The following is a 22,088-nucleotide window of genomic DNA, read 5'->3' as shown; positions in this document are numbered from 1 at the left end:
AGTTATTTATATGTATTTTGGTTTGGTTTCAATTATTACTTTTTGTTATTCTTTAATTGAACCTTTAACTTTTTATATTTCTCTTTTTGTCTTTCCAATTCAACCTTTAGTGATTTTTCTTGATTCTTTTGTTGATACTGTGACATTACACTGTTTAATTTAACCATGGTCTCTTTGCTTAGGAAGAGTTTATCAAATTCGGATTGGAGATCAGTGACGATTCGGTCAACTCCATGTTTGGATTTATCCTTTTTCTCAGTGTCACTACCACTACCGCCGCCAACACTATTGTTGCGGCTGTGAGAAAGAGGAGAACTACGTGGTGAGCTGCTGAGAAGGGAGAAGCCGGCCGACAAAGAACTAGACGATGTGGTGTAGCTGAGACTGCCGTGGCCATTCATGTTGCGTTGCTTTTTCATGTCTTCAAGTTCCTTGATGAGCTTGGCGTTCTTTTCGCGCTCTGATTGGAGTTGATCGACTAGTTTTTGTCGGTCAATATCTAGCATTAGGTCTGAAGCTCCATTCAACGATGATGCTAATAATTCGGGTGAGAATCGATCGCACGATTCAGCCAAGTAGTTGGACGATGTTTCAGACTCTGAATCAAACTCTGAATCAGATGCAACTTCGAGAGAGGTCATCAACTGCTTTTTGAGTATATCTTGAAGTGATGAGCTCGATCCCTTGTTTGGTGTATTTTCCAATTCTGGGGACTCTTTTCCAGATGATGATGAGGATGAAGAGGAAGAGGAGGAAGAGGCAGGTGGGATGACAGTAATAGTAGTTCCATGATTTCCATTGGCACCGCTGCCATTGGAAGATGATTCATTGGTGTTGTTGAGTAGAGGTGAAGTTGGAGTGAGTGGCGTAGATGATGATTGAGGGGTGACTTGAAGAGGTGATTCGTGTGGGTTGGAAGTGGCGACAGTGTGTGCCAACGGGCCAACAACCTCTTTGGTAGGTGTGAGTGAAGGGAACAACTCAAACACAGAGCTTCTCGTAGTGCCCTTGTGTCCCATTGTAGTACCCGACCGTCTCATTGTATTAAATTCACGCAACGTCTTGAGTGTACCTATAATCGATTCCTTGCCAGTCGATACACCCGACACCCACACATTCTTTAGTGTCTGTGCTGCAGTCAATCTCTTGACGGCATCCACATTTAATAATGCCTTTATCAATCCCTTGGCAGTATCTGATATATGATCCCAATCTGGTGATGGAAACTCTAAATTATATCCTGTTGTCTCATCAAATGGTGGGTATCCACATAATCTAAAAGAAATAGAAAAAGATAATGGTATAAGAATACAATACATAATTATTATTATATTCGTCAATCTTTGATCATACAAAATATAAATAATGACACCCAATGCCCACATATCAGCAGGTTTACCATAACCATAGCCATTGTTGATTTCAGGAGACATGTATGTAAATGTACCAACCATCGATTGAAGTGTTGTACCAGAGGGACAACGTTGGCTAAGACCAAAGTCGCATAGTTTAATAACGGCATTGGTGCTATTGTCTGAATATAAAAGATTCTCTGGTTTTAAATCGCAATGTACAATATCCTTGTTGTGAAGATAGTATATAACCTTTGTCAAGGTATTAATTAGTTTCGATGCATCTTCTTCTGTATATGATTCCTTTTCAACAATTTTATCAAATAACTCTCCACCAGTTACTCTAAACAATAGGGTAGATTTAATAAGTATACAGTCAATCTTTTGATATCATCAACTTCATCTTACAATTCCAAAACCAATATAATTTCACTATCACTTTCATAAATTTCATGTAATGCAATAATATTTGGATTTTTGACTTCCATCATGATTTCCACCTCTTTGACTATATTTTGTTCATGTACAACACTCTTTTTCATCATTTTCAATGCCCATGATTTTCCAGTACTCTTTTCAATAGCTGATTTAACTACTGAAAATTTTCCACTTTAGAATTGATTAATAAGATATAAGATTCTCTTATCTTTTTTTTGAAAGTTTTTTTTTTACATACGTTCCAAGTTGTGATCCAACATCATATGATTTGGTTATTGGTGTTGTTATACTTTCTTTGAATAATGTTTTCATTTTTTTCTATGAGCTATGTAGTAGTAGTGGTACTTGGTTTGGTTTGATTACTGTTACAATAATAAATAATACAACTTGTTTTCCTAGGAAACAGGACAGAAGGTTAATTAATTAATTAATTAATTAATTGAATGATGATAAATAAAAGAATGAATTTATATATATGGGGTAGTATGTCGACGTCGATAATTATTTCTTCTTTCTTTGTGTTGGTATCAATAAATAATTATTTGTTTGATGCTGCTTATTATTATAATTGTTTTATTTGATCGATTGTGTGTGTGAGTGTGTTTGTGTTTATGTTTGATTGCAAGTATGCGTGTATCTATGTATATATATAATATATATATATATATGTATTGTGGAATGAGTGGCGATATTAAATCATAAATTGGCAGCCAGGCAGGCAGTGGTGATAGGTAGTGAGTGTTGAGTGCGTGTGTGAGTGAGTGTGTGTGGAAATTGTAAATGATGATGGCAATGGTTTATAAATAAATAAATATAAATAAATATAATATATTATTTGTTACAACAACTATATTCTACGATTAAACAAATAATAATAAATTATTATCCCAACACTATCTAGAGTACTATTTGTTCTCTCTCTCTCTCTCTAGTTTTAAATTTTAGTATTGTCCTAAATTTAAACTAATTATTTGGTTGTTGTTGATATTGGCATGGGGAACATGTGTTCTCACAATCCCCTTTTTGAAGAATTAATTGATTATGATTGTTTTTCGCTCTCCTTCTATAATATATAATCACTAAATATCAAACTATCCAATCAGCTGACTTGCCAATCAATCAATCAATCAATCACACCCATCCAATTTACCACCCCCCAAACACATTCACACACAACTGTGTTCCCTAAATGCATTTGCGGTTTGTCTTCCATTCCACGTTTCTCTTTTTATAGTAACGTGTTGGTAAGAATAATAATAACAAGGATTCTCTCTCTCTCCTCTATCTATCTCTGTCTGTCTATCTCTATCCTCTAAATCATATGATTTCGATCCTCATCAACCATCTCATCCATCCATTCATACATCTACCACTTTTGTTTTGTTTGCTTGGTTTCCATTCATTATCCATTATGTATGTGTGTGATATTAACAGATAGATGGTAGTATATTATTATTATCTTTCTATCAGAGATGGTCGATGAAGGGAGGATTGATGAAACCATCTATCTGTTTTATCACGCATTTGCATCACACATTCTAGTGAGAGTGTAAAATTGGATGATGTAGGGGTGTGGTGTCTTTTGCACAGTATGTTATTATTATTATTTGTTCTGTCTTTCTTTTCACTGAGGATGGTTTCTTGGGTAAAGAGGGTAGGGTGGTGTCATATCAATACCCCTGTCCCGTCGTATATGCTGCTATTTGTGAGTAAGTGAGTGAGTGATACTACTGATCACTTATTCTACCTACAATAAATTTTGATACTCTAGAGTACTGGTGTGAAGAGTGAAGTGAAGATAAGATATAAATATAAATATAATATACAGGAAGAGAAGAAAGAAAGAGAAAGGGAGAGATAAGATTTAAAAATTAAAGAATATATATTAACAACAAACAATCGACTAGTCGACATTCTTTGCAAGAGTCGACAGTTTCATCTCTCCGCAAGAAAAAAAACATGAGATTTAACACCAACACGACATAATTTTTTTGAATAATCCACACCACCCCCCTCTCTTTCCTAATTAAAACGGCTAATTTTATCGCTCTCTGTCTATCTCTCACCTCTGGAGACATAGAGTTAAGAACTTCGGTCAAATCGTATCTCGCTTGGTTGATTCGGTTGATAAAGAGAGTCTCTTTGCAGCTAAAGGTGAGAGCTCATATAGATTTTGATTGATTGATCGTCAAGCTGCTCGTTCCCGATTAGTCAAAAAATGATTTTTCAGTGAGTCCAATTCCAAGCGATTTTTTGTATCCTTGTTTTGGTTTTTTGGAATCATTTCCCTAAACTAAAGTTAATTTAAATTAGAATTATTTTATTAACCAAATATTTCTTTCATCTTCCCTTTAAATGTATAGAGATTAAAAATATAGTAATGAATAAGACAAGATGAATGGATGAATGAATGAATGATCTATCGAAGTTGTTGTTTTCCAAATTTTTTATTAATATGTAGTGGGAGGGTTTAATAAAAAAAATTAGAACAGGTTGGGAAGGGAGGGGTTGTTCAAACCATTAAACATACATAATATTTTATTCATTCATTCTTTCTTTCATTCAAACTCTTATACACACAGATAACAAAGAAATAAGAAGAAGAAGAAGAATAATAAGAAATAAAGGAGGAGATAGTCAAAAGATTGGATTTAAAAATTAAATTAAATAATGGATAGGAAAATGAATAATATAATTCTGCCAACTAGATTATTACTTTTACTTTTGTTGTTATCGATTATAAATTGTTTATGGTTGGTGGGTTTAGGAGAAGCAAGAGAATTGGGACCATCCAAAGAATATGAAAAGCAAGTGTATAGAGACTTGGATCAACATAACAACAACAATAAAGAAATTTCAATACATAATAGTAATAATCCCTTTAACGATGACGATAGTGGAAACAATCATATTTATACAGATATATGTTCAACTGCTCTGACATTGGATGATGTTACTTTTGATCTTACACCTTTAAGATAGTAAGTAAAGTTGATATCTTTTATTTTTTTGAAAATATAATTATATTTATTAATTTTTTGAACAAACAAAATCTCTCTCTCTCATCATTTAGTTCATTACTTTCTTTTCAACATAACAATTCAACTTTTTATATCAATTTATGTCTAAATTATACATCACCATGTCCTAATGACAATGTAGTGTGTCAAGTCAATTCAGATGGCTCTACCTATTCTCTTGCCTATGGTTCTACACTAACCTATTCAAACAATGGATTATCAGGCTTCACATTGTGGTACTTTGGACAACCTTGTGTCAAGACTCAGGATTTCAACACAAGCGTCGTATTACTTTGCGATGAATCTACAGATTATCAAGTAATCAATGTCGAATCAGAGGATTGTAATACATCAATCTATCTCAAATCAAAATATGCTTGTGGTGTCTATTCTGATAATGGTTCACATTCAACTTGTAATGTATAAAAACAAATAGAAAAACAATCAACCATTTTGAATTTAGATTCTAATATTCTAATATTTCTTTCTTTTAGTTAATTTAATAATATTCTTTTCAACATTATTTGGAACCATTTTAATGTTTATTTGTGTTGCTGGATGTATTTATAGTGCCAGTCGATTTTTTGGAAGATGTCTTAGACGAAATGTTCACAATACATACCAACCTTTACTTGGTGGTGGAGTATCTATTAATTATTCAAGTGGTGATGGATCAAGTTCTCCAACTATTTACAAACATGAAATAATAGATAATAACAACACCAATGATGGTACAACCAGTTCAACAAGTACAACCAATAATAATAATAATAATATTTGTAAAATATGTTTTGAAAACAAAATTGATACAGTATTGTTGGACTGTGGACATATGGCAAATTGTTTAATTTGTGCCCAAAAGGTGGATCGTTGTCCAATTTGTCGTGGTCCAATTAAAAAAGTAGTTAAAATTTATCAAGTCTAGAAAAAAATAATCATCAACACTATGCGGTATTAACATATATATACAAAAGAGAAAGAATAGTAAATAGTAATAATAATAATAATAATAATAATTCTAACAAAAAAATGGAATAATGGAAAATGGATTAAAATGTGATAAATAATCATTTATTACATTTCACCTTTTATCGTAAACCTCTACCTGACAAATAATATAATATATATAATATAATATTTAAATCAGATATATGTATTACTTTTTTTTTTTTTAACATTATATCAATGATAAAAATTAAACAAATATATATGGAATATTCCATATTTAAAAAGAATTAGAATTCTCTTTTCTCTTTTTTTTAATGAATAAAATAATATATACATTTATTCTATTTGATTTTGGGAAATATTACAATATATTTATATGTTTCCAAAGAATGAAGGTAAATTGGTTTGTACATTTGATTTTAAAAAATTTGGATTTGATCTAAATTTGATGTAGAGATTGATAACCAAATGAGGGAAAAGGGAGTCGAAATATTGGAATGTAGTTTCAGAACTCTCGAAATATTGTTGTCTATTGTTGACGAGTTTAATATCTTGGAAATGTTGTAGACAGTTTCTAATGCATCGGATTAGATCCTTGACACTCTCAAAGTTGTAGGGTTTTTTTACATTTTGTTCGAGGAATTGTAAGAGGTTCTTGTCGATTTGCGTGCCCCATGTTTTGAGTGAAGGGTCGACAGTGTCCTTGAGTGTGATACCAAGACCATTCCAAAGCGATGATTTCGATGCTTGACAACTAGTGTCGATGAATACCATTTTTTGTTGTGTCGTCCAAAAGAATGGATGTTTGGCAACTGCCTCGATAGTGGATCGACTATCAGGGTTTTTAAGAACCATCTGAGAGATTAGATCGATTGTTTCTTTGTTTGCGTTGGGTAGTGCCTCGGACACGTTTGGTTGGTCGTTCATGATACGACTCATACGCATCCACTTGTCATTGCCAAATGGATGGCTCTTGCCATCACCAAGTACATAGCAAATGAGACACCCAAGTGAAAAGATATCCACAGACTTTGTCTTGCGCTGTCCGGTGATAATCTCAGCGGGGTGGTATCCACCCGTTCCAGTGGGTGAATGAGTAAGAGAGAATGAACTATCGACCGACAGCATCTTGCTCAAACCCATATCAGAGATTAACAACCGACCTTCTTTGAGCAAGATATTACGTGGATTTAAATCATTGTGTACAACATTGTGTTGGTGAAGGAATGTTACGCCGCTAATCATATCTTTGATAGCAGCCATTTTATCGATTTGCATTCTTTGTTGTTGAATGTGGGCGGGTGCATCTGGGTTTTCATACATTTCTTGTAGTGAGCAATCGCAGAGACTGACACCAAGATAAAAGAACAAGTCGTCTTCCTCCTTGTCAATGTATCGAACCATATTTGAGGATCCCAGTTCATTTGACAGTTTGATCATGAGATCGATTTCCTCTGCCACACGACCAGTTTCGTTAAATGCCTTGTGCATTTGTTTAATGGCAACAGGCACTTTGAATTCGCTCCACATTCCCATATATACCAATGTACCATTGCTACCACGTCCGACAATATATTTTTCCTTTCTACTAAATTTAAATTTACCAACTGTACGATCCAATTCACTTTCAACAATATTGTATCGCTTTAATAATTCTTCTTGTTGTTGTTTCTTATCAACTTTTACCTTGTTGACATTGATTTGTTTTGAGTTGGGTGAAGATTGGTTGGCTTTTTGATTCGTTGGTGATACTATTGGATCTGGTTTAATTTGAAGAAGTGGTTTAGAAGGAGATACTACAGGTGGTTGATTTTTAGGTGTTGATTCCTTTTTCTTTTGTTTGTCTTGATCTTTAAAATGTTGAGTGTCATAGTGAGAGTTCATTTCAGACAATGGTATTTCTTTAAAACATATTTGACATTGATCAATTTCAATTTTTGCAGTTGTTGAAGTTGTCGTAGTTGTACTGGTTGATTCTGGATTTAAACTTTTACTGATTTGATTATCATCCTTTTTCTTTACATTATTGTTCGCCATCGTATCTTTTTTGTTGTTGTTGGTTGTTACATTTTCTTTTTCTTTTTCTTTTTCTTTTTCATTTTCTTTTTGTTTTTGTTTGTTTGTAACTTTTTTTTTCTTTTTTGGTCCTCCTCCTCCTCCTCCGCCTCCAACACTTAATTCCTTACCCCAACCTTTGACCAAATCATCAATAATCGACAAATTTTTCTTTTTTGCAAATGCAATCCATGGAGCCAATTCTTGTGAGTCTTTGCCAAAGACAGATGCATCGGTCGCCAGGGTTTGGCAAACAAAGGGATCCAAAAATGTGTTGACCGGGTATTTTAACAGGATGTATTTAGCCAGTTCGAATCTATGATTTGTAATATTGAGACCAACAACATTGAGGGGGGCCGAGTACGGCTGTAAATGAGGGGCAAATTCGATAAAATCTTTTGGTGTAAACGTGACAGTGGCGGCTTCTGGATAAAGACTGATTAAAAAGCCGGCTATAAGAGGAGAAGTTGCAAAAGCAAGAGTTGGCAGTTTGGATCCTGGTTCTGTGTGTATTTCGGATAGAAAGGGAGGTATGCGCATTCTTCGTACCGTGTGCAAATGTAGTAAGACTTGATAGGCCAGTACCTCGGTATCTGTAATGAGCTGGCAAAAGTCAGTGGCCGATATTTTAAAGAGGATAGGGGTAGGACGCTGAAAGAGCACCTCCATCGTCAAAATGTCACGGTTGTTAATCGTAGTCGATGTCAAAAGATGTCTTTTTTCTGTTACTCGATGACGTCGAATCTTTTCAACCTCGAGTCCTGCGTGGTAGAGCATCCGCAGCATTTCTCCGCAACAAAAATGGACACACAACTCTTCGATTGTGTAATTGGACGACCCGGTTGGTGGGTTTTTGGCCAGCTCTGGAGCAGAGCGGATAATGAGTGCCAGTATATCTGGTTTGGCAAAGACGACGCACGAAAAAATGACACAACCAGTCTTGAGGAGTTCTGGATTATAGTCGATAATGTCCTTAATCAATTGGATATCGCCCAGTCTGATGGCATGATCGATTGGTTGAAGGTCAACTCCTAGGAAGAGATTGGTTGATTTCTCTCCCTTTTTAAACTTGGTGTCGGAAGGTGGCAATAACTTGAGACAAAGTTCAAACTCTCTTGCTGTCAATCTCATCTCCAATTTCGTCTGTCTATTGTACAATACACCTGTAGTTGCTATATAATACGGGCACTTGTGTTTCCTATGATCTAATAAGCTTTCTACTTTTACTTGACCCTAAGTTCAAAAAAAAAATTAAATTAACAAATCAGTACCATCATCATCATTATCATCATAGTGTTGTCTTTCTTCTTACAATACAACTCCACAAATTACGATGATTTGCATTAACCAAGACTTGAATCAATTCTTGACGGTATTCTCTGGTGACCTCTTCAAAACGGATAACCGTTACAATGGTAGGTAGATAATATAAACCAAATACCACCTCATAAATCAGTTTTGGAGCAATGTAGGGTAAAAACACTGCTATGAATTTCAACAACGTGTCACTCATTAAACAAGCATGCATCAGAATGATTTTGAATAATGCTTTCTTGTCCATCTCTTGAAGTATTTGAATGTTATCATAAAAATGTGAATCTTCTCTAGAGATAGAGAGAGAGAGAGAGAGAAAAGGTTAGTTTATCTTCATTCTATATTATAAAAGTTACTTACAACTTGTAAGTTTGTCTAAACTCATTTTCATCGAGTGTATCTGAAAGATTAAGACTTGAGCACATGAGGAACAATGAACTAAGCGGGGCAGGGTCAGGTTGACAAAATCCCTCTTCCACCAATACCTCAAACACATTACATAGATGTAATGCCTCTCCTTCGACGAGCATTTCCATTGATCCCATATGCTTTGATGTGTCTATCGAACCAACCATTTGATGATAATCATCATATGTAAAATCTGGTCTAATGATTTGAAACAACACTGAACCTTCTTCATTTTCTTCTTCCTCTTCATGTTGTTGTTGTTGTTGAGCAGTAGCTGTTGTTGTTGTTGTTGTTGTTGTTGTCTGTGATACTACAGGAGTAGTAGAAGTACTACTAGTAGTAGAAGTAGAAGTAGTAGATTGTAGTTGGTTCTTTATTTTCTTCTTCTTCATTGTATTGTATCATAAATAAATAAATAATAATAAAAGAATCAGTCAGATTCAGGTATTAAACCTTTTCAAGGACTGATTGAAATTTGAAAACATTTAGAGCATCGATTTAAATCAAATCAAACTTAATTACTGTATGTTATTATATTATATTATATACTATACTATATTATATATTATATTATATATTATAATATTATATACTATTATTATTAGTAATGCCTCTGAAAAAAGGGGGGTTATTTATTCATTCTTGTTTAAACTTTGAGCTCTTCGTCATCGTGTTGGTTGTCGTGTACTCCTCCTTCTCCTCTTGTTTGGTATGGTTCTAATTGTATGTTATCTTCTTCTGCTTCTTGGTCAAAGGTTGAAGACCCTTCAACGTGTTGGAATTTCTTGCTAATCTTGTCGGGATTAAAATAGATGCTTGTAATGAGGAATATGACTAGACTCATTGTTGTGGCACATGCTGCAAATCGCCACAGTGCAAATGGACCAATATGTTGATAGATGAATCCTCCTATGATCGATCCGAGACCAGACCCCAAACCACCATTGATCGACGCAAAAATACCTTGGTAGGTGGCTTGGTATCCCTTCTCGGCCATGAGTGACGAGTATTCAATACCTGCAGTCCAGATGGCAGCAAAGGCGACACCGTGGAGTGTCTCGATAGGCATAACCCACCACGGGGAGATACCTGGGATAGTAAATATATTATAGGCGACGAGACGGACGATAAAGGCAATATGACCAATTGCAATCATCCACTTGACACCAATTCGTTCGAGCAATACCTTTCCGAAAAAGAAAAAGGGTAATTCCATGATGACTGTGAATGGTAGGGTGGCACCGAGCAAAATAGTACTTGCTTGAAGATGATCTTTGAGAAAGAGAAATAAAAAGTTGGATATAATAGTTTGTGCCATACCAGATATCATAATGGCAAATAGAAATAGCATAAATGGTGTGTTGTGAATGACACCTTTCAATACTACTCTCATTGATACTTTGTTATTATCTGACTCGCCAGTCAGTCCACTTTCATCAGCACCATCAAGTATATCTATATCTTCCATATCCATCTTCTCACTCTCTTCCAATAATGATCTCTTTTGTTGTTTCTTTGTCATATCGCTATCTTCCATCATTGTGGCTGTTGTAATTTCAACAACCATTTGTGGACGTCTGTCTTCTCCTCCTCCTTCTTCAAATGCACTCGATAATGAAGAAGTTGAAGAAGATGATGAAGTTGGAGATAGACGATGATGTCCATATTCCTCCTCTTGGTTCATGTTTGGTGTTGACACTCCCGATCCAATCGTTGAGAGGTCACTATTACTACTATTGGCACTATTGTTATTACTGATCGACGAATGGATGTTGGTCGATAAAAGGTTGAGAAGATTCTTGGACGAGTCAATGACTTCGAGGTTTTTAATTTGTTGGAATAGTTTGGCAGTGGTTGACTTGAAGTTTAGGAAAAATACCACCGTCACAAATACCAACATCCACAATATATAACAATAAATGATAAGATGTATATTTTCAAATATATCAATTAAATATCCAGTTGTAAATGATATAATACCCCAACTTATAGCTCCCCATAATCTTTGTTGTCCATACCTAAAATAGAAACAGAGAGAATAAACATATAATTATAATTAGAATATATAATTATTAATGAATATTTTGTTTGTTTGTTTGTTTGTTTGTATTTTCTTACATTTGACGATCGGTATCTAATTTTTGGATGACAAGGAAATCGATTAATGCGCTAATGGGGGAAGCTGCAATTGCATAGCACAGAGTTGCGAAAAATACTCCTATGACGTTGGAACCAACGAGTAAGAGTAGACCAAGGAATAGACCAGTCATGAGACACGATACAATCAATACGACTCGATGATTGTTGTACTTGTCGGTGACCAGTGTCCATAGGGGTGTGAATATAAAAGACATGAATGGAATTAAACTCGTCAAGATGCCGATATACCATGGCTCCATCATTGCGCCAACCTTTAGGTATATAGTTATATATGGTAGAAAACATGAAAGGAATGCAAATTCCAAAAAGTATATCACTTTACATGATACATATGAAGTAAAAAAGGTTGCCAAATCTGATTTGACTCCCATCGTTGTTGTTGAAGTTGAAGATTCAGTAACTGCTACCACTAAAATTAAATATTTAAATTAATTAATTTGTTAATTATATATAAATATTTATGGAAATAAATAAATAAATAAATAAATAATTAATAATAGTAAATGTCTACTATTATTATTATTATTATTATTATTTAATCGATTAATGATTTATAGCAATTGGTTGTAGTTTTGACAATAGCAATAGCAAGCATTTAAATGTTTTATAGCAGTGGTTATCGTTATCGTTGATTGATGTTGAGATTTAAATGACTAAAACTACAATTAATTGAATGGCAATGCAAATCAAATAATATAGAGGTGTTGGGTTTAAAGGGAAGAGATGGATTGGGGTATTGATAGTAATAGTGATGATGGATAGATGGATCAGGTGTGTTATATAAGAAGATATTAAAATAAAGGAGTGTTTTTGGTTTATATACCTCTCAACAAACAATAATAATAATAATAATATTGTTTTTTAAAAACTTTGAAATAATTGATTGTAAAAAGAGTTGGAGCCAACTCAACTTGGATTATATTATCTAATCCATCATCATCGTCGTCCATATTTATAAAACATCATGATGGACGGACGACTGGCTGACTGTATTATGTCAATCTACAATGTTTATTAATGAAAGATGTGGAAAACGATGAGATGTATATGTGTGTGTAAGTGTGTACGCCATTCGACATTGGCGTTATCAGTAATAATAATAATAATAATAATAATAATAATGATTATTGTCATTCTTAATGTGGTGAGTGAGATATAGATATGTGTGTGTAGTTTGATTTCCGTCTGTGTTTTGATCCACTGATATTCCCTTCTTTGGACAAAATTGATATGGATTTGCGAGTGTTTCGTTTTCCCCCTTTCCCCTCCTCACACATCTCGTAGCTGCTCTTTACTTACTTTTTGATTATATATTTGTTTGACTGACTGGTTATTATAATAATTTAATGTGTTGTGTTGTGTGTAATTATAATTGCGCAATGTATTATTATAATATTATATCTATCTATCTATAACAATGAGAGAGTGTGAAGATGAAAGAAGATGAATGGGTGATTGACTAACTATATTGTATGTTGTTGTTGTAATAATATCATCCAATTAAGAATAATTATGACAATGATCTATTGTTGTTTGTTGTTTGTTGTTGTGGGTGTGAATGGGAAGGAGGTGTTGTGTAAGATATCAAAAGAATTCTAAAGAATGGGAGATGGAGATTTGTCTGTTTGTTGTTGGTGGTCTATCTGTTAGGTCGTACTGGGTGTAGTAGGTAGTATCTGATTGTTGTTGGTGGTGGTGATTGCTGTTGACTTGATCTTTACTTTCCCTATTAATTGAATAATAAGAATGAATAAGAACAAGAATAGCTACACACAAGATAGAAAAGAATAAAAGAATATCTATGAACCTTGATCCATATGATCACAGTGTTCTTGTGCAATAACAACAGTCACACTGCAGGTGCGCGAGCAAAAGAAGGAATAAGAAGCTATAAGAAGCTTTCCCAAAAATGCACCAACCATTGATCGATCATTCGTTTTTCCCGACAATGCGCAATCGTGTTTTCCCACTGCCAATGCAAGCATGCATGGATTGATGGCATCCAACAATTATAGTTGCAACTATTGCAAGATCTTTGCTGGTTGTTTATAATGATGATATTGGTATATTTATAAATACCAACACATAATATTAACGAATTTATAAATAGAATCGATATATAGAATATGATTCGAAATACTACTACTCACTCTTTATTGAACATTGATAAATAGGGAACCTCTAAACTAAACTTAACTTTAGTAATCAGTGATGAACAAACAAGTACCTACTATTCGAGTAACACAAAGCTGATCTACTTGTTTTTTTTTTTATTAGCGTTCTCTGCTGGATGTGTTGACCACCATCTCGCTGGGAGATCATCAATGATTGTATCATGACATCGATCAGTACGGTGTGCATGAATGATAAGAACGAGTGCCAAACGACAATTCTTTAGTTTTTTGAATTATGAGGGAAATAAAGCGCGCAAACTTAATTTAATCAATACGACGAATTAATTACTAGATAACACAGAGAGACAAACGAATCGATTCATTCAATTATTATCATCATTATTACATGAATCAATTAAAAAGAATGATTACTGTTATTTGTTTAGAGGGTTGTCATGGTATGTTTCATAATATAACATTAACATCATATATTGATACTGACACTCATTAATTATTACTACTACTACTATAAATAGGGTCAGGTAAGACAGAACTATGTAAATATCTATCAAAACATGGAGTAAAGATTCTAGACGAAGCATTCCTCGATATGCCATCGTTTAGTGGCATACCACCACAAAGTTTGACGATGGAAACCGTTTGGATCAGTAATTGGATGCAAAGAGTTATGCATATTAAAAATAAACATACCTTTGAATCACATAATAACACAACCAATAACAATAACACAACAAATAATGTAAATAATAATAATAGTACCAGTAATAGTAATAGTAAACAACCACTTTCAACAGTTTATATAGCAGATAGATCACCATACTCGGCAGTATTATATGCTCGTGACCATGGAAGATTATTGGATCCAGTGATTCGTATTCAAATCGAGGAACTTCGAAAGTATGCAGACATTGATATTAGAACAGTCTATCTCAAGGTATCAAAGAACATGTTGTGGGATCGTATCGAAAAGAGATTGGCACGTGAACCGTCTCGTCGTCTCTACGGTGAACATGAATACAAGTGGATGGAAGATAGTGTAGACTTTTACGACAGTCAAAAGTGGGATCTAACAGTCAGCAACAACGACAATATTCCAGATGTCGATCGTGTTCAATCCATCTTTAATCATTTTAATTTAGAATTTCCAAAGTCTATCCTTCTTGATGATGACAGACAAGAATAATAATATAATAAATAACAAAAATATTACACTCTCTCATAGCAGATTTACCCTCTTTGTGTGTGAAAACAAAAGATGTAGATGGTTGTTGGGGAGGAGATACCCCCCAAACAACTTTTTTTGAAGAGACAACACTCGGTTGTTTGTTCACAAAAAAAATTAATTAAAAAAGGCTACGAGAGAGGAGGATCTACTAGTATTAGTCTAAGAATAAAAATAAAATAAAATAATAAATAATAAAAATCCAATAACAATTAAAAACTAAAGTTCTATGAGAATCTTTTGTTTACTACCAAAAAAGTAGTAATTAAAATAAAACGAATTTTCAATTAATTTGAAGTTCAAATTCATCGAGTTTTGGGCGGAATCTACGCAAAGTGTGGTAAATACCACTCACACATAAATACTAACAAGCAGCCACAGCAACAACCATTATTATTATTTGTATTAGCTCTCACAAACAAACAAACAAAGAATAATAACAAGTACAAACATATTCATATACAATATCAAAATCATAAACGAGTTAATTTATATATAAACCTATATAAATCTAGATAATTAATTAATATATAGAAAATGTCATCAGTTGGAATAGATCTTGGTACAACATACTCTTGTGTTGGTAAGTTAACTAAAAAAGAACTATTTATTAAAAAAGAAAAAAAAAAACAGAAAAAAAGAAAAAAGATTAATCTAACTTGCTCTCTTTCTATTTTCTATATATTTAATAATTTTTTAGGAGTTTGGCAAAATGATAGAGTTGAAATCATTGCCAATGATCAAGGTAATAGAACTACACCATCATATGTAGCATTCACTGATACAGAACGTTTGATTGGAGATGCCGCCAAGAATCAAGTGGCTATGAACCCACAAAACACAGTGTTTGATGCCAAGCGTCTCATCGGTAGAAAGTTTAGTGACCCGGTTGTCCAGGCCGATATGAAGCATTGGCCATTCAAGATTGTTCAAAAGGAAGGTGACAAGCCAGTCATTGAAGTTGAATACAAGGGCGAGAAAAAGACGTTTACACCAGAAGAGATCTCGTCCATGGTGTTGCTCAAGATGAAAGAGACTGCCGAGTCGTTCCTCGGAAAGACCATCAACAACGCCGTTATCACCGTGCCAGCCTATTTCAACGACTCTCAACGTCAGGCTACCAAGGATGCCGGTGTCATTGCCAAGTTGAACGTACAACGTATCATCAACGAGCCAACTGCCGCCGCCATTGCCTATGGTTTGGAAAAGAAGGGAGCTGGTGAAAAGAACATCCTCATTTTCGATCTTGGAGGAGGTACTTTTGATGTTTCTCTCCTCACCATCGAAGACGGTGTCTTTGAGGTAAAGGCCACCGCTGGAGACACTCATTTGGGTGGTGAAGATTTTGATAATCGTATGGTCACCCATTTCGTCGAAGAGTTTAAGCGCAAGCACAAGAAGGATCTCATGACCAACCAACGTGCTCTCCGTCGTCTCCGTACCGCCTGCGAGCGTGCCAAGCGTACCCTCTCCTCATCTGCCAACGCTTCAGTCGAAATCGACTCGCTCATGGAGGGTATCGACTTTTACACCTCGATCACTCGTGCTCGTTTCGAAGAGCTCAACTCTGACTTGTTCCGTGGCTGTATCGAGCCTGTCGAAAAGGTTATTCGTGATGCCAAGCTCGACAAGCGTGCCGTCAATGAAGTCGTCCTCGTCGGTGGTTCCACCCGTATCCCCAAGGTACAACAACTTCTCCAAGACTTTTTCAATGGCAAGGAGCTCAACAAGTCAATCAATCCTGACGAAGCAGTAGCCTACGGCGCAGCTGTCCAAGCCGCTATTCTCTCCAATGAGGGTGGTTCCAAGGTCGCCGATTTGCTCTTGCTCGATGTCGCTCCATTATCGCTCGGTCTCGAGACAGCCGGCGGTGTCATGACCAACCTCATCCCAAGAAACACCACCATCCCATGCAAAAAGTCGCAAACCTTTTCCACCTACTCGGACAACCAACCAGGTGTACTCATCCAAGTGTACGAAGGTGAGCGTCCCATGACCAAGGACAACAACCTACTCGGCAAGTTTGAGTTGTCTGGCATCCCCCCAGCTCCACGTGGTGTCCCACAAATCGAAGTCACCTTTGATATCGACGCCAACGGCATCTTGAACGTGTCGGCCGAGGACAAGACCACCGGAAAGATCCAAAAGATCACCATCACCAACGACAAGGGCCGTCTCTCCAAGGAACAAATCGAAAAGATGGTTGCCGACGCTGAAAAGTACAAAGCTGAAGATGAGGAGGCCAAGAACCGTGTCGAAGCCAAGAACAAGCTCGAGCAGTACACCTACTCTGTCCGTCAATCTGTCAACGACGAAAAGCTTGCTGGCAAGATCGCAGCCGACGACAAAAAGAAGATTGAAGAAATTGTCGATGAAACTATCAAGTGGATGGACAATAACCAAACTGCTACCAAGGAGGAATTCGATCACAAGATGAAGACCCTCGAGGATATTGTCAACCCAATCATGACCAAGCTCTATCAACAAGGTGGTATGCCAGAAGGTGGTGAAGGTATGCCAGGTGGTATGCCAGGCGGTATGCCAACAGGTGGCTCACCAAAGAAATCTGGATCTGTTGATGAACTTGATTAAAAAAAGTTCAAAAGATAAGTCCAATGAACAACAATTGTTTTTCCATTATATATTTTTTTATCAAAAAAACACAAGTAATAATTCTTAAAATATCAATCAGCATGTTTAAAAAATAGATTTCATTCTTTTAATAAAATAGTATATAGTTTTTGTATATAGCCAAAAAAACATTTTAATTTATTTTTATTTTTTATTTTTGTTTTACTTTGATGATGAGGAAGAGGAATCCAACGACTCTGATTACGCAACGATGAAACAACTCTTAAGAGATCTCTACTTTTCTCTTATTGGAGTTGTTGATTTCTTTTTAGTTGGTTTCTGTGATTCGTTTGAGAGGATCGACTCAGCAGAACGAGAAGAATGATCAACGTTCGCGAGAGAGATTGAGACTCGCAATGTTGTGAATGATCAAGGGACGATTAGAGAGATTATCAGTATTAATCACTCGAGTGGTAGACTAGCGATGTGTGAACTGGTATGGAATCGAATGGGATTGGCGATCACCAAAGTTTGCTGCTGCTATTTGTGCCGTCGATTGATTAGGCTTTGATATGGTCGAAATGACCAATAGCGAGGGTCCCTCAGTGAGGGAACAACTAATAGCAATAACCAAATCAAGTTCACACCGTAATGTTCAGTTGAGTTGACGTTGAATTGTTGAACCATTGTTGAAATGATTGAAGGTTTATAGATGTATTGATTACTTGTTCAATAATCTTGTTTACGGTTGTTCTTGCATGTGCCTATTCTTCGATATAGTCTGATAAGTCGAATGCAAGACTACCCGAGTACTGTCCTCTAATATCAATAAAGAATCGTTTGCAAGTAAAGAATAGACACACCAAATCTACATTGTCTCCAATATATCCAATAATCTTTAAAATATTTCTATTTGGTAGATGGTTGGTTAAATAACATTTCGTTAAGTTATCATTAATGTCTTGCATGTTTCGAAAGAACACCAACCAAACTGATCAGATCTACAGACTCGTTTTCACTTTGCTTGTTTGTGGTTCAAGAGAAAAGAAAACTATTTGAAAATAATTAGTTTTTTGAATTTTGGGAAATTGCAAAGAGGAAATCTTGGATAAGTTTAAGAATGAATCATAATAATAATAACATAATCAACAAGTCATTCATTTATTTTAGTGATGTTGTTATAGCAATAGTGAATAGGAATAAGATGTTGGCTGGTTGTGTCTATAATAACCTTTGTTTTAGAATAGCTATGGTATTATTTTAATTTCATGGGATCGTCAAGTATTTAAAGGGACTTGCTTGCAAGTACGCCCTCATAGAATAATTCGTATTGATTTCCTACTCCATGGGTTAATCTAAGATGAGTGATCGATGTGTTTCTTGAAAGCATGTCAGCTACCCATTTATGATATTCAAATCTCTTTTGTTTTTTTTTTTTTTATCGGTGTTTTTTGGAATTGGAAATGATCGATTTAAAACTATTACTACTAGTACCATTATTATTAGTAAAAGATTGATTATTCTGCAGTATTATGATTTTGGGGTTAATAAAGATTAAATAAATCGAAATAAAGAAAAAAAATAGAGAGGGAAAAGAAAGATAGTTGGGGTAATTGTATTTCTTGGTTTATTTATAACTCATTTTATATTACAAGTTCTACTTTGTTTTTTCCTTCCTGGGGGATCTTGTGAGATTTGTTTCATCCCTTTCAACTGATGTTGGCTGGGAGGGGATTCGTTGATTTTTCTTTTTAATCCATCTTTGACTTGCCCAGGTATCGGATAATGGAAATCACCACCAACATCCACATCTTCATCTTCACTATCTTGATATCGTTCTTCTTCTGATCCTTCTATGTCGACATCTTGTCCTTCTGGATGTTTTACAGGCCAAAACCACTTATATTCATCTCCACCATTATCGATATACTTTTTCTCTGATTCTTGTTTCCAAGTACCTCTCAGGGACATTTGACTGATGTTTATTTCAACTATCTTTTTGTGAAAAAAGGCTGGGAGATAATCATTTTCCAAGCATATCTGTATTTGAAATTAGTTAGAGGCAAGGTATTCAAATTATTAAAATAGAAATAGTTACTACAATCCCAGCATATGGTATCTGTTTCCAAACTCTATTTCCGTCACCAACACAAAAAACGTTGGATTTCACAGAAAACAAAAGTTTTTCGTGGAAATTTTTCCTCTGTTCTCCATCATAAATTAAAGAGTCAACATTCAAAACCCCATATTCATCATTTATATAAAATGACGGAATGTATGGAGGGCCTTGTGCCTTGTGAATGATTTTGAGTTAATAAAAACTAGAGCTTGGTTAGCAACAAATTATATCTACCTACATATCCAACATGGTAAAACATTGATCTTTTTTCCATTGCCACATATGTGTAGGGGTCTAGTCCTATTGAAAAGAAACTTTGGTCGCAGGGACGGAACTCGGTCAGATGTTTCTTTCTGTCTTCATCAAGATACCTAAGACTCGGTTTGCTGTCTGTTTAAATATAAAAAAAGTAAATATTTCCATAGCATCCAATTCAGAGATAAGTTACTTACGAAAAGAATAAATGCCACAGTTTGGTACTTCTACCTTGGTCACAAAGTCCATAGTATATTTTTCGAGTTGGCTTGTTGTCATGAGAATTTTTTCAATATTTTCATCAATATCGTATTTTGGCGCTGAGGGTGAATCGAAGGGTTTTTTGTTTGGAGATGCAGGAGCGTTTTTCAAGAGTGTGTAGATGTCGAAAGCGGATTTGGTCTGAAGTATCGAATAGTTTACCCCTCCCTTGTTAACAAAATAGTTGGCCCATTGAAAGGGAGGTGTACTTTTTTGCAAAGCCATCGCAAGAGTTCTAAATTCAGCTTGATTATAATCGATTAATTAGAATAGAGTTAATTATTTGTATTTGTAGCAACCTACTTGTAAAACTAATACATAAAGCATGGTGAGAGTTTGTAAAAGCGCCCTCGGTGAAAACTTTTTCAATAAACATGTAGTCGGGTTAATACCAAATTCGTTTCGGAATGAATGATCAATTATGTAACCATGTCCTGTTTTTGAATTTGCTGAAATGATATACTTGGAGTAATTTGTTAATTATGCTCTAATTTTAAACTAAAGTTACATACTTTTGCGTGTGATCTTCGGGAGGTCTCATATTTATTTTCTTTGAGTTCTGCTTTCAGTACGTCGTGATAGATGGCCAAAAGAGGTATTCCCATATTTTTGGGGATTTTCTTCATGCACCCATGTTTTTCCCTCTTGTCATTTCCACATTGTGAAGGTAATATGTTTTTAAGACTACTGTAATTGATATCAAAGTGTTTTTGGATGAGTCGTACTGGAAATATATTGTTGACATCATCCGAATCCGGATCTATCGATTCGTCCTTGAATTTATTTTAAAAAAAAAACTGGTTAGTCTTAATATGACTCATATTCGATGGGCAGAAGCAGTCAATAGGTTTTATCTCTTGTCCCTGACTTATACATACTCGAATGGTTTGTGTGGGTGCTAAACTTGAGTCAGTGTAGTAAAATCCTCTCATTCCTTGCTTGGTATAGAGAAACCACCACTCGACCTCATAAAAATGTGTGCCGTTAGATCCAAGGCATTTGTTGTCAGGCAGACTCTGCGCGTCATACAAACTACAAAAGAAAAGGATAAAGAAAATAATATGATTCATTGTTAGGAAATAATTAAAGAGAAGATAAGAATTTTGTTTTTTTTTCTTCACTCGAGGGTTCTTTTTTTATGAACATTGTAAAAAAAAAAAAAACGATAAAAAATTGTGGCTTTTTTACGTATATCACGACCAGAGGTGATGATTAGTAATTAAATCTTTAAATGCTTCAAGAGTTAAGGATAACTCGAGAAACATCTATGTTACCCATGTCTCTGACAGATGCTACTGGGTGATTTGCATATGTCATGTTTTTTAAGGTGGACTGATATTATTTAATATAATATTAAATTTATATTGCTTGTCCTAAAGTGCATCGGTTTTTTTTTTTTTTTCACAAAGTTGTGTTGGTTATTGTTGTTAGTTGTTGTTGTTGTTATACTTTGTTGGTTATTATATAATATATAAATCAGGTTAGAGAGCTCGAAGTGTTTTGTAGATCAACTCACGGTGCTCTTGGAATGTAGAGTAAAGGGGTTTGTGAGCCTCACAGTCGATATGTGGTGGACACATTATTGGAATCGCGATTAGGCAACCCCTAACCCAACACCATGATATTGTCCGCAAATCGTGGATGCATCAACGATAATGACATATAATCAAATGCAAATATTAAATAAAATTGTTATTTTATTTTGATTTATAAAAGTAATTTAGATTTTGAAAATTGTGGGGTGTTGATTGTTTGCGTTTAGATGATAGGAATCAATAATTATTTATTTTACTTTCCAAATATGGCAATACAGCTTCCCTTGTCATCTAT

The 22,088-nt window shown here is 34.9% G+C and overlaps 7 protein-coding genes across 7 annotated transcripts; 3 read left to right on the top strand and 4 right to left on the bottom strand.

The window, feature by feature from the left end:
- Positions 1-35: 35 nt before the first annotated feature.
- Positions 36-2,102, bottom strand: pXi (putative protein kinase; the record flags this gene model as incomplete). Its single annotated transcript, XM_004350489.1, has 4 exons — positions 36-1,275; positions 1,354-1,695; positions 1,761-1,961; positions 2,029-2,102. 4 exons carry the CDS (start codon positions 2,100-2,102, stop codon positions 36-38), a joined length of 1,857 nt encoding a protein of 618 aa, XP_004350540.1.
- A 2,358-nt stretch (positions 2,103-4,460) lies between these two features.
- On the top strand, positions 4,461-5,735 carry DFA_11592 (uncharacterized protein; the record flags this gene model as incomplete). The annotated part of the gene is made up of 3 exons (XM_004350488.1): positions 4,461-4,771; positions 4,864-5,225; positions 5,305-5,735. 3 exons carry the CDS (start codon positions 4,461-4,463, stop codon positions 5,733-5,735), a joined length of 1,104 nt encoding a protein of 367 aa, XP_004350539.1.
- Positions 5,736-6,130: 395 nt separating this feature from the next.
- irlB-2 (putative protein serine/threonine kinase) lies at positions 6,131-9,927 on the bottom strand (the record flags this gene model as incomplete). The annotated part of the gene is made up of 3 exons (XM_004350487.1): positions 6,131-9,046; positions 9,126-9,417; positions 9,488-9,927. 3 exons carry the CDS (start codon positions 9,925-9,927, stop codon positions 6,131-6,133), a joined length of 3,648 nt encoding a protein of 1,215 aa, XP_004350538.1.
- Positions 9,928-10,181: 254 nt separating this feature from the next.
- DFA_11590 (uncharacterized protein) lies at positions 10,182-12,645 on the bottom strand (the record flags this gene model as incomplete). Its single annotated transcript, XM_004350486.1, has 3 exons — positions 10,182-11,553; positions 11,654-12,104; positions 12,519-12,645. The coding sequence occupies 3 exons, from the start codon at positions 12,643-12,645 to the stop codon at positions 10,182-10,184; spliced, it is 1,950 nt and encodes a 649-aa protein (XP_004350537.1).
- A 1,588-nt stretch (positions 12,646-14,233) lies between these two features.
- On the top strand, positions 14,234-15,013 carry DFA_11589 (uncharacterized protein; the record flags this gene model as incomplete). Its single annotated transcript, XM_004350485.1, has 2 exons — positions 14,234-14,267; positions 14,346-15,013. The coding sequence occupies 2 exons, from the start codon at positions 14,234-14,236 to the stop codon at positions 15,011-15,013; spliced, it is 702 nt and encodes a 233-aa protein (XP_004350536.1).
- A 576-nt stretch (positions 15,014-15,589) lies between these two features.
- On the top strand, positions 15,590-17,644 carry DFA_11588 (Hsc70 protein; the record flags this gene model as incomplete). The annotated part of the gene is made up of 2 exons (XM_004350484.1): positions 15,590-15,635; positions 15,753-17,644. The coding sequence occupies 2 exons, from the start codon at positions 15,590-15,592 to the stop codon at positions 17,642-17,644; spliced, it is 1,938 nt and encodes a 645-aa protein (XP_004350535.1).
- Positions 17,645-18,908: 1,264 nt separating this feature from the next.
- Positions 18,909-20,634, bottom strand: DFA_11587 (uncharacterized protein; the record flags this gene model as incomplete). Its single annotated transcript, XM_004350483.1, has 5 exons — positions 18,909-19,043; positions 19,427-19,618; positions 19,981-20,132; positions 20,195-20,503; positions 20,562-20,634. 5 exons carry the CDS (start codon positions 20,632-20,634, stop codon positions 18,909-18,911), a joined length of 861 nt encoding a protein of 286 aa, XP_004350534.1.
- Positions 20,635-22,088: the final 1,454 nt, after the last annotated feature.

This window comes from Cavenderia fasciculata, assembly GCF_000203815.1.
Source record: "Cavenderia fasciculata unplaced genomic scaffold Scf_EUAJFUG02HR96I-5, whole genome shotgun sequence".
Classification (NCBI taxonomy): Eukaryota; Evosea; class Eumycetozoa; order Acytosteliales; family Cavenderiaceae; genus Cavenderia; species Cavenderia fasciculata.
This window is presented reverse-complemented; position numbering and strand designations above follow the sequence as displayed.